Genomic DNA, 17825 nt, shown 5'->3' with positions numbered 1-17825 from the left:
ACGTTTGGACATGCCTTCTCATTTAAAGATTTTTCTGTATTTTCATGACTATGAAAATTGTAAATTCACACTGAAGGCATCAAAACTATGAATTAACACATGTGGAATTATATACTTAACAAAAAAGTGTGAAACAACTGAAAATATGTCTTAAATTCTAGGTTCCTCAAAGTAGTCACCTTTTGCTTTGATGACTGCTTTGCACACTCTTGGCATTCTCTTGATGAGCTACAAGAGGTAGTCACCGGGAATGGTCTTCAACAATCTTGAAGGAGTTCCCAGAGATGCTTAGCACTTGTTGGCCCTTTTGCCTTCACTCTGCGGTCCAGCTCACCCCAAACCATCTCGATTTGGTTCAGGTCTGGTGACTGTGGAGGCCAGGTTATCTGGCGTAGCAACCCATCACTCTCCTTCTTGGTCAAATAGCCCTTACACAGCCTGGAGGTGTGTTTGGGGTCATTGTCCTGTTGAAAAATAAATGATGGTCCAACTAAACGCAAACCGGATGGAATAGCATGCCGCTGCAAGATGCTGTGGTAGCCATGCTGGTTCAGTATGCCTTCAATTTTGAATAAATCCCCAACAGTGTCACCAGCAAAGCACCTCCACACCATCACTCCTCCTCCTCCATGCTTCACAGTGGGAAACAGGCATGTAGAGTCCATCCGTTCACCTTTTCTGCGTCGCACAAAGACACGGTGGTTGGAATCAAAGATCTCAAATTTGGACTCATCAGACCAAAGCACAGATTTCCACTGGTCTTATGTCCATTCCTTGTGTTCTTTAGCCCAAACAAGTCTCTTCTGCTTGTTGCCTGTCCTTAGCAGTGGTTTCCTAGTAGCTATTTTACCATGAAGGCCTGCTGCACAAAGTCTCCTCTTAACAGTTGTTGTAGAGATGTGTCTGCTGCTAGAACTCTGTGTGGCATTGACCTGGTCTCTAATCTGAGCTGCTGTTAACCTGCGATTTCTGAGGCTGGTGACTCGGATAAACTTATCCTCAAAAGCAGAGGTGACTCTTGGTCTTCCTTTCCTGGTGCGGTCCTCATGTGAGCCAGTTTCTTTGTAGCGCTTGATGGTTTTTGCCACTGCACTTGGGGACACTTTCAAAGTTTTCCCAATTTTTCAGACTGACGGACTGACTGACCTTCATTTCTTAAAGTAACGATGGTCACTCGTTTTTCTTTACTTAGCTGCTTTTTTCTTGCCATAATACAAATTCTAACAGTCTATTCAGTAGGACTATCAGCTGTGTATCCACCAGACTTCTGCTCAACACAACTGATGGTCCAAACCCAATTTATAAGGCAAGAAATCCCACATATTAAACCTGACAGGGCACACCTGTGAAGTGAAAACCATTCCCAGTGACTACCTCTTGAAGCTCATCAAGAGAATGCCAAGACTGTGCAAAGCAGTCATCAAAGCAAAAGGTGGCTACTTTGAAGAACCTAGAATATAAGACATATTTTTAGTTGTTTCACACTTTTTGTTAAGTATATAATTCCACGTGTTAATTCATAGTTTTGATGCCTTCAGTGTGAATGTACAATTTTCATAGTCATGAAAATACAGAAAAATCTTTAAAAGAGAAGGTGTGTCCAAACTTTTGGTCTGTACTGTATGTTTTGGGTCATTGTCCATCTGTACTGGGAAGCACCGTCCAATCAACCTTGCTGTATTTGTTTGAATCTGAGCAGAAACTATAGCCCTGTACACTTCAGAATCCATCCAGCTGCTTCTGTTTTAATTCACATCATAAATAAACACTAGTGACCCAGTGCCATTGGGAGCTATGCACACCCATGCCATCATGTTGCCTCCACCATCTTTTACAGAGGATGTGGTTTTATTTAGATCATAAGCTGTTCCAAGCCTTCTCCATTCTTTCTTCTTCCTGTCATTCTGGTACAGGTTTATCTTAGTTTCATCTGTCTAAAGAATGCTTTTCCTAACTGGGCTGGATTCTTTAGATTTTTTTTTTGCAAAGTCTAATATAGCCTCTCTATTTTTAAGGTTGATTAATGATTTTCAACTTGTGGTGAACCCTCTGTATTTGCTCTCATAAAGTCTTCTCTTTATGGTAGACTTAGATTCACTTGGGTGGATTTTGTGAAGGGGTTTTTCTTCACTGTGGAAAGGATTCTACGATCAATCACCACTGTTGTCCTCCATGGACATCCAGGCCTTTCTGAGGTTCCAAGATCACCAGTGCACTCTTTTTTTCAGAATTTACCAAACTGTTAATTTGGCTACTCCTAACATGTCTGCTATCTCGCTGATGGATTTCTTCTTTTATTTAAGCCTAATGATGATCTGTTTCTCTTCTATTGAGAGCTTTTTTGACGGCATCTTGTGGGTTCACAGCAAAAGATTCCCCATGCAAATGCCACACCTGGAATCAGCTCCATATCTTTTACCTGCTTAACTGATGATGGATTAATGAGGGAAAATCCCATGCAGACCATTAAATAGCTTTTGAGATAATTGTTCAATTACTTTTTGGTTCCTTTAAAAAGAGGCAGCTATATATTACAGACCTGTAATTCTTAAACCATTTGTCACAGTATGTATTGTGACCCAACGGGTGGTCAGTCAGCGGACAGCGCAACACACACACACAACGGGATGATATTGGGAAGAGGAAGGCCCTATAGATAGGTAAATGGGGGATGGTCATCACCTGAGCTCATAGCGGAGCCTGTCTCCGCACTCACCTAACGCCCTAAGCGAGTCCTTCCCCTGCCACCATCACGAACCTAAGTCTCTTGCTGTCGCCTAATACTGTCCTGGCTAGTGCACTGGCCGGCAAGGAGCACTAGCCTCACCACTGCAGATAATACCACACAGGTGACAGTGAAAAACACCAAAGGGACAAGGTGAAAATACAACACTTAGCTTCCAGATACCACTGCCAAGCTCCACACGTAGATAGCACAGCTACAGGACTCCAAACACCAGAAGTGGATGACACCAGAGAGCTGTTCCTGCTAGGCTGGTCTCCAAAGATAAATTCTATCACTAAGGGTACCGTCACACATTGAAATTTCCATCGCTACGACGTTACGATTCGTGACGTTCTAGCGATATCGTTACGATATCGCTGTGTCTGACACGCTACTGCGATCAGACACCCTGCTGAGAATCGTACGTCGTAGCAGATCGTTTGGAACTTTCTTTCGTCGCTTGATCACCCGCTGACATCGCTGGATCGTTGTGTGTGACAGCGATCCAGCGATGTCTTCGCTTGTAACCAGGGTAAACATCGGGTAACTGTTATGGTTCTCAATGGCAAGAGAACATAGCCCAGCAAACATAAGTACTAGCTCTTGGAAGGATGGAAACTAAACTGACCATGAACTAAACCTGCCGCACAACTAACAGTAGCCGGGTAGCGTTGCCTACGTTTTTTATCCCTAGACGCCCAGCGCCGGCCGGAGGACTAACTAATCCTGGCAGAGGAAAATATAGTCCTGGCTCACCTCTAGAGAAATTTCCCCGATAGGCAGACAGAGGCCCCCACATATATTGGCGGTGATTTTAGATGAAATGACAAACGTAGTATGAAAATAGGTTTAGCAAAATTGAGGTCCGCTTACTAGATAGCAGGAAGACAGAAAGGGCACTTTCATGGTCAGCTGAAAACCCTATCAAAATACCATCCTGAAATTACTTTAAGACTCTAGTATTAACTCATAACATCAGAGTGGCAATTTCAGATCACAAGAGCTTTCCAGACACAGAAACGAAACTACAGCTGTGAACTGGAACAAAATGCAAAAACAACGAGGACTAAAGTCCAACTTAACTGGGAGTTGTCTAGCAGCAGGAACATGCACAGAAAGGCTTCTGATTACAATGTTGACCGGCATGGAAGTGACAGAGGAGCAAGGTTAAATAGCGACTCCCACATCCTGATGGAAACAGGTGAACAGAGGGGATGATGCACACCAGTTCAATTCCACCAGTGGCCACTGGGGGAGCCCAAAATCCAATTTCACAACAGTACCCCCCCCTCAAGGAGGGGGCACCGAACCCTCACCAGAACCACCAGGGCGATCAGGATGAGCCCTATGAAAGGCACGGACCAAATCGGAGGCATGAACATCACAGGCAGTCACCCAAGAATTATCCTCCTGACCGTATCCCTTCCATTTGACCAGATACTGGAGTTTCCGTCTGGAAACACGGGAGTCCAAGATTTTTTCCACAACGTACTCCAACTCGCCCTCAACCAACACCGGAGCAGGAGGCTCAACGGAAGGCACAACCGGTACCTCATACCTGCGCAACAATGACCGATGAAAAACATTATGAATAGAAAAAGATGCAGGGAGGTCCAAACGGAAGGACACAGGGTTAAGAATCTCCAATATCTTGTACGGGCCGATGAACCGAGGCTTAAACTTAGGAGAAGAAACCCTCATAGGGACAAAACGAGAAGACAACCACACCAAGTCCCCAACACAAAGCCGAGGACCAACCCGACGCCGGCGGTTGGCAAAAAGCTGAGTCTTCTCCTGGGACAACTTCAAATTGTCCACTACCTGCCCCCAAATCTGATGCAACCTCTCCACCACAGCATCCACTCCAGGACAATCCGAAGATTCCACCTGACCAGAAGAAAATCGAGGATGAAACCCCGAATTACAGAAAAAAGGAGACACCAAGGTGGCAGAGCTGGCCCGATTATTGAGGGCAAACTCCGCTAAAGGCAAAAAAGCAACCCAATCATCCTGATCTGCAGACACAAAACACCTCAAATATGTCTCCAAGGTCTGATTCGTCCGCTCGGTCTGGCCATTAGTCTGAGGATGGAAAGCAGACGAGAAAGACAAATCTATGCCCATCCTAGCACAGAATGCTCGCCAAAATCTAGACACGAATTGGGTTCCTCTGTCAGAAACGATATTCTCCGGAATACCATGCAAACGGACCACATTTTGAAAAAACAGAGGAACCAACTCGGAAGAAGAAGGCAACTTAGGCAGGGGAACCAAATGGACCATCTTAGAGAAACGGTCACACACCACCCAGATGACAGACATCTTCTGAGAAACAGGAAGATCCGAAATAAAATCCATCGAGATGTGCGTCCAGGGCCTCTTCGGGATAGGCAAGGGCAACAACAATCCACTAGCCCGAGAACAACAAGGCTTGGCCCGAGCACAAACGTCACAAGACTGCACAAAGCCTCGCACATCTCGAGACAGGGAAGGCCACCAGAAGGACCTTGCCACCAAATCCCTGGTACCAAAGATTCCAGGATGACCTGTCAATGCAGAAGAATGAACCTCAGAAATGACTTTACTGGTCCAATCATCAGGAACAAACAGTCTACCAGGTGGGCAACGATCAGGTCTATCCGCCTGAAACTCCTGCAAGGCCCGCCGCAGGTCTGGAGAAACGGCAGACAATATCACTCCATCCTTAAGGATACCTGTAGGTTCAGAGTTACCAGGGGAGTCAGGCTCAAAACTCCTAGAAAGGGCATCCGCCTTAACATTCTTAGAACCCGGCAGGTAGGACACCACAAAATTAAACCGAGAGAAAAACAACGACCAGCGCGCCTGTCTAGGATTCAGGCGTCTGGCGGACTCAAGATAAATTAGATTTTTGTGGTCAGTCAATACCACCACCTGATGTCTAGCCCCCTCAAGCCAATGACGCCACTCCTCAAAAGCCCACTTCATGGCCAAAAGCTCCCGATTCCCAACATCATAATTCCACTCGGCGGGCGAAAATTTACGCGAGAAAAAGGCACAAGGTCTCATCACGGAACAATCGGAACTTCTCTGCGACAAAACTGCCCCAGCTCCGATTTCAGAAGCGTCGACCTCAACCTGAAAAGGAAGAGCAACATCAGGCTGACGCAACACAGGGGCGGAAGAAAAGCGGCGCTTAAGCTCCCGAAAGGCCTCCACAGCAGCAGGGGACCAATCAGCAACATCAGCACCCTTCTTAGTCAAATCAGTCAATGGTTTAACAACATCAGAAAAACCAGCAATAAATCGACGATAAAAGTTAGCAAAGCCCAAAAACTTCTGAAGACCTTTAAGAGAAGATGGTTGCGTCCAATCACAAATAGCCTGAACCTTGACAGGATCCATCTCGATGGAAGAGGGGGAAAAAATATATCCCAAAAAGGAAATCTTTTGAACCCCAAAAACGCACTTAGAACCCTTCACACACAAGGAATTAGACCGCAAAACCTGAAAAACCCTCCTGACCTGCTGGACATGAGAGTCCCAGTCATCCGAAAAAATCAAAATATCATCCAGATACACAATCATAAATTTATCCAAATAATCACGGAAAATGTCATGCATAAAGGACTGAAAGACTGAAGGGGCATTTGAAAGACCAAAAGGCATCACCAAATACTCAAAGTGGCCCTCGGGCGTATTAAATGCGGTTTTCCACTCATCCCCCGCTTAATTCGCACCAAATTATACGCCCCACGGAGATCTATCTTAGAGAACCACTTGGCCCCCTTTATGCGAGCAAACAAATCAGTCAGCAGTGGCAACGGATATTGATATTTAACCGTGATTTTATTCAAAAGCCGATAATCAATGCACGGCCTCAAAGAGCCATCTTTCTTAGCCACAAAGAAAAAACCGGCTCCTAAGGGAGATGACGAAGGACGAATATGTCCCTTTTCCAAGGACTCCTTTATATATTCTCGCATAGCAGCATGTTCAGGCACAGACAGATTAAATAAACGACCCTTAGGGTATTTACTACCCGGAATCAAATCTATGGCACAATCGCACTCCCGGTGCGGAGGTAATGAACCAAGCTTAGGTTCTTCAAAAACGTCACGATATTCAGTCAAGAATTCAGGAATCTCAGAGGGAATAGATGATGAAATGGAAACCACAGGTACGTCCCCATGCGTCCCCTTACATCCCCAGCTTAACACAGACATAGCTTTCCAGTCAAGGACTGGGTTATGAGATTGCAGCCATGGCAATCCAAGCACCAACACATCATGTAGGTTATACAGCACAAGAAAGCGAATAATCTCCTGATGATCCGGATTAATCCGCATAGTTACTTGTGTCCAGTATTGTGGTTTATTACTAGCCAATGGGGTGGAGTCAATCCCCTTCAGGGGTATAGGAGTTTCAAGAGGCTCCAAATCATACCCACAGCGTTTGGCAAAGGACCAATCCATAAGACTCAAAGCGGCGCCAGAGTCGACATAGGCATCCGCGGTAATAGATGATAAAGAACAAATCAGGGTCACAGATAGAATAAACTTAGACTGTAAAGTGCCAATTGAAACAGACTTATCAAGCTTCTTAGTACGCTTAGAGCATGCTGATATAACATGAGTTGAATCACCGCAATAGAAGCACAACCCATTTTTTCGTCTTAAATTCTGCCGTTCACTTCTGGACAGAATTCTATCACATTGCATATTCTCTGGCGTCTTCTCAGTAGACACCGCCAAATGGTGCACAGGTTTGCGCTCCCGCAGACGCCTATCGATCTGGATAGCCATTGTCATGGACTCATTCAGACCCGCAGGCACAGGGAACCCCACCATAACATCCTTAATGGCATCAGAGAGACCCTCTCTGAAATTCGCCGCCAGGGCGCACTCATTCCACTGAGTAAGCACAGCCCATTTACGGAATTTCTGGCAGTATATTTCAGCTTCGTCTTGCCCCTGAGATAGGGACATCAAGGCCTTTTCCGCCTGAAGCTCTAACTGAGGTTCCTCATAAAGCAACCCCAAGGCCAGAAAAAACGCATCCACATTGAGCAACGCAGGATCCCCTGGAGCCAATGCAAAAGCCCAATCCTGAGGGTCGCCCCGGAGCAAGGAAATCACAATCCTGACCTGCTGAGCAGGATCTCCAGCAGAGCGAGATTTCAGGGACAAAAACAACTTGCAATTATTTTTGAAATTTTGAAAGCAAGATCTATTCCCCGAGAAAAATTCAGGCAAAGGAATTCTAGGTTCAGATATAGGAACATGAACAACAAAATCTTGTAAATTTTGAACTTTCGTGGTGAGATTATTCAAACCTGCAGCTAAACTCTGAATATCCATTTTAAACAGGTGAACACAAAGCCATTCCAGGATTAGAAGGAGAGAGAGAGAGAGAAAGGCTGCAATATAGGCAGACTTGCAAGAGATTCAATTACAAGCACACTCAGAACTGAAGGGAAGGGAAAAAAAAAAAAAAAAAATCTTCAGCAGACTTCTCTTTTCTCTCCTTTCTCTGTCAATTAATTTAACCCTTTTTGGCCGGTCAAACTGTTATGGTTCTCAATGGCAAGAGAACATAGCCCAGCAAACATAAGTACTAGCTCTTGGAAGGATGGAAACTAAACTGACCATGAACTAAACCTGCCGCACAACTAACAGTAGCCGGGTAGCGTTGCCTACGTTTTTTATCCCTAGACGCCCAGCGCCGGCCGGAGGACTAACTAATCCTGGCAGAGGAAAATATAGTCCTGGCTCACCTCTAGAGAAATTTCCCCGATAGGCAGACAGAGGCCCCCACATATATTGGCGGTGATTTTAGATGAAATGACAAACGTAGTATGAAAATAGGTTTAGCAAAATTGAGGTCCGCTTACTAGATAGCAGGAAGACAGAAAGGGCACTTTCATGGTCAGCTGAAAACCCTATCAAAATACCATCCTGAAATTACTTTAAGACTCTAGTATTAACTCATAACATCAGAGTGGCAATTTCAGATCACAAGAGCTTTCCAGACACAGAAACGAAACTACAGCTGTGAACTGGAACAAAATGCAAAAACAAACGAGGACTAAAGTCCAACTTATCTGGGAGTTGTCTAGCAGCAGGAACATGCACAGAAAGGCTTCTGATTACAATGTTGACCGGCATGGAAGTGACAGAGGAGCAAGGTTAAATAGCGACTCCCACATCCTGATGGAAACAGGTGAACAGAGGGGATGATGCACACCAGTTCAATTCCACCAGTGGCCACCGGGGGAGCCCAAAATCCAATTTCACAACAGGTAACTAAGCGCAGGGCCGCGCTTAGTAACCCGATGTTTACCCTGGTTACAAGCGTAAACGTAAAAAAACAAACCGTACATACTCACCCGTCGGTGTCCTTCAGGTCCCTTGCCGTCTGCTTCCTGCTCTGAGTGCCGGCCGGAAAGTGAGAGCAGAGCGCAGCGGTGCTGCGCTCTGCTCTCACTGTACGGCTGCACTCAGAGCAGGAAGCAGACGGCAAGGGACCTGAAGGACACCGACGGGTGAGTATGTACTGTTTGTTTTTTTACGTTTACGCTGGTAACCAGGGTAAACATCGGGTTACTAAGCGCGGCCCTGTGCTTAGTTACCTGATGTTTACCCTGGTTACCCGGGGACTTCGGCATCGCTCCAGCGCCGTGATTGCAATGTGTGACCGCAGTCTACGACGCTGGAGCGATGATTATACGACGCTGCGACGTCACGAATCGTGCCGTCGCAGCGATGAAAATTTCAATGTGTGACGGTACCCTAACAGTCAGCTAATGATCAGGTGACCATTTAAAGTATGGTGGGAGTGGTCACCATCACATCAGCTGACCCAGCAACACTGCAGTTACACCAGATTGCCAGCAGGGGGGAAAACTGACATTAACCCCTGATGGACTGACAGGAAAAATGCTACATTTAAACAAAGTGGAACCAAAGCTGCCACAAATCCAAAAATGAATCGTGACACTGTTACTCTAATTAGGATGTGAATACCCCAACTTAAAGCTGAGAGTCTGCATTTTAAGCCCACATCGATTATATAATTGTATCTTGAATAAACAGCTAAAATGGCAAAACTTGTGTCATTGTCCAAATATTTGTAGCCTTAATTGTATATGAAAGATCAATTCAGGAAGATTTCATGATCTATTAATACTTACAATTGTAACTATAACTAGAGGGAACTACTATAAAGTACCTAGAGGAAAGAATATTTCTACACCAAAATACAAGATAATTTCCTTACTGTTTAGAGCAATGATACTATGAATCTAGGTGCATTAGGTGCATGGGGTGAGTTTTATTTAAAGGGTTTTTTTAAGGCCGAACAATGGTTAATCTTTCCATAGATTAGATCATCAGTATGAGATTGGTCTAGGTTCGGAACCTGGCACCCCCACTAAGCAGTTAAAAACTGCAATTAAGCAATGTATGGGACAGAAAAAAAGCAGCCCAGTACATTACCTCTTGGCCACTACCAAGCATCACACTCTATCTGCTATTCAAGTGAATGGGAAATAATGTGCAGTACTTGGCAGTGATGACTAAGAAATGTACATTGCTCAACTCCGACCACTGTTGTCATAGTTTTCAACTGACAAGTTATTGGTACTATATTTCTTAAGCCGGGTGGTTGATCCAGAATTTTATTGTGTTTGCCATATTTTTGGTTAGGACGGAGAAGAAATTTGGTGTATGCACGCAGCAGTTGTGCCTTCTTCTTCAACATTGCAGGATAAAAGACTGAACTGGTTATCTTTTTTCGGCCTCATACACCAGGGTACTTACTATGTCCTTTACATATTAATGTGTGTGTGAAATTCCATTAACCAATGATTTCCAGGAAAGGCGGATTTTAATATTTCTTTTCAGATTTATTATCTCTGCATGACTGATTTACATGATCTCTGAAGGATATGCAGTCAGAGCGAAAGTCGCCTCCAGTACGGATAGTCAGTCACTTCACACAAGATAAAAAAATCCAAACGTCTCACTAAAAGATCATGCATGTCCTTATAAAAGGGTAGTAAGCTCCAGCAGAGCATTTATTGAGCTCCAGACTGTAAACTGAATATCACACCATAGAAAGCGAGCTATTCATGCTGATTAATCCCTCTACAGCTCTGCGAATGTCTGCCTATGACTGCATTCGCAGAAAAGAACTGAGTGATAAATTCACCTTTATCCAGACGCTATAAAAAAAATGGAACATGCACAGAGCAATGACATGCAGCCCTGCCATTATTAATTGCTAGCGCCAGTATAAAAACATAAACAGACACCAGTGGATTTCATGCATCTCAGTAACATCCTGCCATCTGGCTGCGAGAAGCCGTATATAATAGACGTTATTATGTCTGACAGTTGGCTGTACGATATTATGCAGCAACAGGATACTGCTAACTTACAGGTTGTTTAAAAAAGAAAAAGCGGAACCGAGAGTCTGCTGGCCATGTATGGTGCGTGGAAGGAATCCATAGAGTACATACAATCTGTATGTTAGCACTGGTATGTATAGCGATCATGGAAAGGCTGCAGTAAAATAGGAGGTGTTTGCCCCGGTTATAGGAGGGTGAATCTAAGCTAATATGATGAGGAGTTCCCTTAGTCTAGTCCTGGAACGCAGATTGTATACTTATCCACAATCAATAAAAAAGGACACAGTTGTCAAAAAATGCATAAATCTCCAGTACATAAATTAACCTGACGAATATGGGGGCCATGCCAGGCTGATACAGGACACCAAAGTTATTTATACATACACATTTTTGAGAAAATCACCCCACTGTCTACACCAGATTTTTAGCTTCACCATATATGATCCATACAGGGAAGGCCACCTGACCTAGAACACCTCTTTTGAATGCGATTTTGGGTGGTGGCATCAAAGAACTTTTACTGTTTATCTAAAGGGTGCACCCCATGTTCAAGTCAAGATATCAGACGTGCAGTTAGCAATGTCAGCCACACATGTATTCCTATGCTGCAGGTGGACTATTACTATTCTTTTAAGTCTACAGACATCTCCAACCATCCCACCACATAAGTCATTGTATCTTCATATATACTGACCAGCTCCGTCCCAAGGTTCTGTTGAGTGCTGACAATCATTGTGGCGGGGGAAGAAGCGGAAACCTCTTTGGAGTTAAAGTGGAGTATGCCTTCGCTCTCTCGGCAGTGCAGCGAATGGGGGATGCCTCAGCACAACTCAGTGTGTCTCACGCAGCCAGAGAAAGCCAATCTTCTATTGACCAAGGGAATTAATCAGAAAGACAGCATAAAAAAACCCTGACTCTCAGCGAAATAACCCGCTGTGAGGAATAAGGAGGTTGTGGGAGCTGAACTGGTATTGAAGGGAGGGAGAAGAAGGAGAGCTTCAAAGGGGTGACTTCATTCAACATATATAATAGTTGAGGGACCAGAGAGCCAGCATACAATGAAAAAATCTTCCGAAATAACATCTACATCATGATATATTCATATCAGTTGTGTTCACACACATATATATATATATATATATATATATATATATATATATATATATATACACAATGAAGATGCGCAGACTCCATAAATCTAAATCTAAACACATTGTGAAATAATGGCATTGATATGATAATGGAATGCTAAAACAATCATTTAACTTTTATCATTTTAAGAGCAAGAACACAAATGACGGCATCCCATTATTGTTTCATTCATTTATTTTTTCAGGAGTATTATGGACAATTGTCATCAAATAAATCAAACCAAACCGTCTGCATTTTTCACGGACAGCATGGGACAATATGCTTTTACGTATATCTATATGTAAATGTATGAAAGTATTAAACTCCATGTCTTATAGAAAGATAAAATATTAGATGAGCAATGTGCAGACAAAGCAACAGAACGTCCATCAAAAAGCTCCAAGTCATGTTCACACATGAACAACACTCAGAGAATGCTGAGATAGCATTTCTCTGCAGCTTCAAAAATTGCAAAATGATAATTGTACATTATAGAAAACTAGCAGCACTGACATTCGCACTGGTAGGTGTCCATCTATGCAAAGCTGTAACCTGTTCAACACTTCTATGTCTTTATTCCAAGCAATAAACAAATATACATTTTGAGTAAAATATCCCACAACATAACAATTCAATTACTTTCCGCACAAATTATAAAATAGATATTCTTATTACAGTATTTGCAATTTAAGAGAGGACCTTTCACCAATTTTTCATGTTGAACTGGATACACAATATAATAGTGGCTACAGAGCAGAATAAAACATTTTTCTTTTATTTCACCTCCCCTTTGCAAAATGAATAGTGATCAAAGTATTTGGCGCTTAATAAGTTAAGTTAAGTCTAAGTAAGCATTATCAAAAAGTTGTCACTAGAGGTGTCTATTTGTTCCTCCTATATGATGTTGACCAATAATAAGCAGGCTGCAACCAACAGGAGAAAAAGAACACACCTCACAATAGCTCGGAAAAGGCTTTTTCTATGTGACATGTAATGAGCCTGCTCCGCTCTCACTGCAAAGCCATTACAAATTGCCATGAGCACAACAGACAGAAGTGTGATTACTGGCATCATTAAACTTTCAACTCTGGACAGGCAGTGTGGGGGGCGGGCAATAAAGCAGAGGTAGCAGTACTATATGAAAAGAGGATAAGAAATAGAATGATTTGTATTGTAACACAGATAAACTCAGCTGTACTGCCCATCCCCTCACGCTTACTGCTGTGACCTTATCTGAAAGGTCTTAAGGCCCCGTCTCACATAGCGATTTACCAATGATCACGACCAGCGATACGACCTGGCCGTGATCGTTGGTAAGTCGTTGTGTGGTCGCTGGGGAGCTGTCACACAGACCGCTCTCTCCAGCGACCAACGATCAGGGGAACGACTTCAGCATCGTTGAAACTGTCTTCAACGATGCCGAAGTCCCCCTGCAGCACCCGGTAACCAGGGTAAACATCGGGTTACTAAGCGCAGGGCCGCGCTTAGTAACCCGATGTTTACCCTGGTTACCAAAAAAAACAAACAGTACATACTCACCATCTGATGTCCGTCAGGTCCCTTGCCGTCTGCTTCCTGCTCTGACTGAGCCGCCGTACAGTGAGGGCAGCGGTGACGTCACTGCTGTGATCTGCTCTCACTGTACGGCCAGATCTCAGTCAGAGCAGGAAGCAGACGGCAAGGGACCTGACGGACATCAGATGGTGAGTATGTACTGTTTGTTTTTTTTAACATTTACGCTGGTAACCAGGGTAAACATCGGGTTACTAAGCGCGGCCCTGCGCTTAGTAACCCGATGTTTACCCTGGTTACCAGTGAAGACATCGCTGGATCGGTGTCACACACACCGATTCAGCGATGTCAGCGGGACCTCAACGACCAAAAAAAGGTCCAGGCCATTCCGACACGACCAGCGATCTCGCAGCAGGGGCCTGATCGCTGGTACGTGTCACACATAGCGAGATCACTACTGAGGTCGCTGTTGCGTCACAAAACTTGTGACTCAGCAGCGATCTCGCTAGCGATCTCGCTATGTGAGACGGGGCCTTTAGTTATCTGTGCACTACTCTCAGCGCTTTATAATCATGTATGATGTTTGACCAGAAAACAAGAACTGTTTCCTTACATCTCACACAGGAGTAGGCTGCTTTGTGTTATTGAGAGGCTTGTTCTTTTTCTCCTGTGTGTTGCTGTCTGCTTATGATTGGGCAACGTTATACAGGGGAAGAAGTACATGCCCCGAGTGAAAACACTCTGATAATTGCCAAATTTAAAAAAAATGAAAACAAAACATTTTATTCTGTTCAGTAGCTAATATTAAATTCCAGTTCAATATGAAAAAAATTGGCGCAAGGTCCTCTTTAAGGCATATCTGTAGAATATGCCAAAAATGATTGATAGAAGCAGGTATCGTTATTGCACGGCTGTTTTGATGTCTCCTATAGAAATGAATATAAACATTCATCTTCACCTCTGCTTTCTTTCTGACATCTGGATGTCATATCTTTGGATGTCACATCTTTCATTATCTTTCATCAAAATTTATGAAAAGAGTGACTCACAACTCTCCGTTTATTCCCATTCCAGAATGCAGTATGGACTGGAGTGAGACACAAACACAATTATTACTTTGCCTGGATGCTGATTGCTGGTGGCCTTTTCACCAGGCATAAAGAGGGTTAGGAGGTCCCCACTCTGTCGATAAGGGCAGGTCCCATAGGACATCAATGGAATATCTTTTGAGACTGCCTTCTTAGTTCATCAGTGGAAACAAAAAAGAAGAGCAACATCATTTGGGACACCAAAAGTTAAAAAAACGGGGTCTGAAAACGCAAACCACAGGACTCAGTGAGGTCGGTGTACAGCACTATTAGGCACCATTAGATAAGGCACCAGAGATAAGGCAACAAACTGGTGAACACCAGGGATTAGCTAACAAACTGCTTTAGGCCATGTGCACACGTTCAGGATTTTTAGCGTTTTTTTCGCGTTTTTTCGCTATAAAAACGTGATAAAAACGCGAAAAAAACGCTAACATATGCCTCCTATTATTTACAGTGTATTCCGCATTTTTTGTGCAAATGTTGCGATTTTTTCCGCGAAAAAATCGCATCGCGGAAAAAAAAGCAACATGTTCATGTTGCACACCATGCGGGAAGTAAGCAGATTATGTGCGGTTGGTACCCAGGGTGGAGGAGAGGAGACTCTCCTCCACGGACTGGGCACCATATAATTGGTCCAAAATAAAAGAATTAAAATAAAAAATAGTCCTATACTCACCCTCGATGTCTTCCCGCCTCACCGCTGCATGCTGCCGCTTCGGTTCCTATAGCTGCTGTGCGGTGAAGGACCTGTGATGACGTCACTGTCTTGTGATTGGTCGTGAGCGGTCATGTGACCGCTCACGTGACCGCTCACATGACCGCGACGTCATGGAAGGTCCTGCGCGCACAGCAGCTATAGGAATAGGAACGGACGCCGCTGAGGAGATGTCTGGGTGAGTATAACCATTTTTTTATTTTTTTTATTATTTTTAAACATTCTATCTTTTACTATAGATGCTGCATAAGCTGCATCTATAGTAAAAAGTTGGTCACACTTGTCAAACAGTATGTTTGACAAGTGTGACCAACCTGTCAGTCAGTTTTCTAAGCGATGCTACAGATCGCTTGGAAAACTTTAGCATTCTGCAAGCTAATTATGCTTGCAGAATGCTAAAAAAAACGCGAAAAAAACGGAAAAAAAACGCAAAAAAAATGCGGATTTCTTGCAGAAAATTTCCGGTTTTCTTCAGGAAATTTCTGCAAGAAATCCGGACGTGTGCACATACCCTTAGGCTACTTTCACACTAGCGTTAACTGCAATACGTCGCAAATGCGTCGTTTTTGCGAAACGCCGCATCCAGCAAAAGTTTTTGCTGGATACGTTGTTTCGTCATAGAGTAACATTAGCGACGCATTCGCGACGCATTTGCGACGCATTTCCAAACGGTGAATGCGTTTGGCGGCGTTTGGGCGTATGGTAGCGGTCCGTCGGGAAAACAAAACGCTACATGTAACGTTTTTTGCTCCCGACGGTCCGCTTTTTCCGACCGCGCATGCGCAGTCGGAACTCCGCCCCCACCTCCCCGCACTTCCCCGCACATCACAATGGGGCAGCGGATGCGTGGGAAATATGCATCCGCTGCCCCCGTTGTGCGGCGGAGACCACACTAGCGTCGGGAACGTCGGCCCGACGCGCAGCGACGGGTTGTTCCCGACGCTAGTGTGAAAGTAGCCTTAGTGTATGTGCACACGTTGAGTATTTGCAGAAGAATCTTCTGCAGCAACCAGAGTGTTAACAGGAAAATCATTGTTGAAAATACGCATGATTTTCCTGCTTTATGTTATGCAGTTTTATTAGTATTTCTTCCCCATTCTTCTGAATTTTACCAATTGTGCAGCTGATAACGGTATTATTATCTTCATTATTATTGCTACACTTGTTCAGTATTTAGATGAAATGTAGACTTTTTTCTATGCGCTGGATCCGTCACTCAATAGTAAAAAATATTATTATTAGCTATTGCACTATAGCTTTAGTAATGTTATATTAGAAAGTGATAGTAATAAAGGCATAAATGTCTGAAGTCTTGACTGCTCACACCATAGAGCTGCATTATGGAGTCTCTGCCAGACAGAAAATGTCCTTGAATGCTACATGACTCTAATCAATCTAACAACTTCACTTTCTACTGGATTTAACCCTGCTGTACTGTTCAGATCTATATGACCAGAAGAAATGTGTGTGGAGCTGCAGATTATTTATTATGGTTAGTTTGTATATGGGTAGGTGTTATTATGACTGTTTTTCTCTCTTTTTTTAACTAGTGTTTTAAACAGATCTCCCAATGTATTTTCAATCACATAAATATTTTATAATATCATTGTGGACTATCTATTGCATCTACTATTGTTTATCGATTTCTCGATTTCATGCAGGTCCATGTGCTCGATAACTTTGCAAGTTGCTGCAAATGGATGGGCTTTGAGTACAGGTCTGTTTCTCTGTTGTACGTAAGCGCTTATTGTTGCTAAACTGGTTAGTGTTTGCTGCGATTTTATTATTATTATTATTTATTCATATACTGCTATTTTATTCCACAATGCTGATTTTATCCCTTGAAAGTCGTGAGTGTCCATTATAAGGAAAGTTGGATAAAAATGTGGTGAAGACATCCATTGAGTGAAGTTGAATTGGAAAAGCTTGCCAACACCTCAGATTCTGAAGAAGATATCCACCTGGAGAAAGTGTCCCAAGATGAGAACCACATAAGTGGTGGGGAAAGCGATTATGAGAACTATGATTCTGAAGTGGAATCTGATGAGGCGCGATACCCAGACAACTAGTCCGATGCAAGCAATTCAGTCTAAGAACAAAAATGTAATTTTGAACTTGCAGCCTTCTGTGAGGCAGGAAAATTGTCCTCTGCTAACATCAAGTAGCTCTCTAATAACTAGCCGCTGATAGAAAAGTTTGGGATAAATGTGTAGAGATTCTTCCAAAATGATACAATACTGGAGAAAATGTCACTGTGGACGA

General features: G+C 43.5%; 1 protein-coding gene across 2 annotated transcripts in view; it reads right to left on the bottom strand.

Moving 5' to 3' along the window:
* Positions 1 to 12082, bottom strand: part of LOC143816750 (inactive dipeptidyl peptidase 10-like) — a 503885-nt gene extending 491803 nt beyond the window's left edge. For both annotated transcript variants that reach the window (XR_013223993.1, XM_077297511.1), the window contains exon 1: positions 11809 to 12082. Coding sequence is in view for 1 of the 2 variants with exons in the window: in XM_077297511.1 (XP_077153626.1) it covers positions 11809 to 11847 (39 nt within the window). In the remaining variant the exon portion in view is untranslated. The remainder of the gene's footprint in view (positions 1 to 11808) is intronic.
* Positions 12083 to 17825: the final 5743 nt, after the last annotated feature.

This window comes from Ranitomeya variabilis, chromosome 3 (assembly GCF_051348905.1).
Source record: "Ranitomeya variabilis isolate aRanVar5 chromosome 3, aRanVar5.hap1, whole genome shotgun sequence".
Taxonomy (NCBI): Eukaryota; Metazoa; Chordata; class Amphibia; order Anura; family Dendrobatidae; genus Ranitomeya; species Ranitomeya variabilis.
This window is presented reverse-complemented; position numbering and strand designations above follow the sequence as displayed.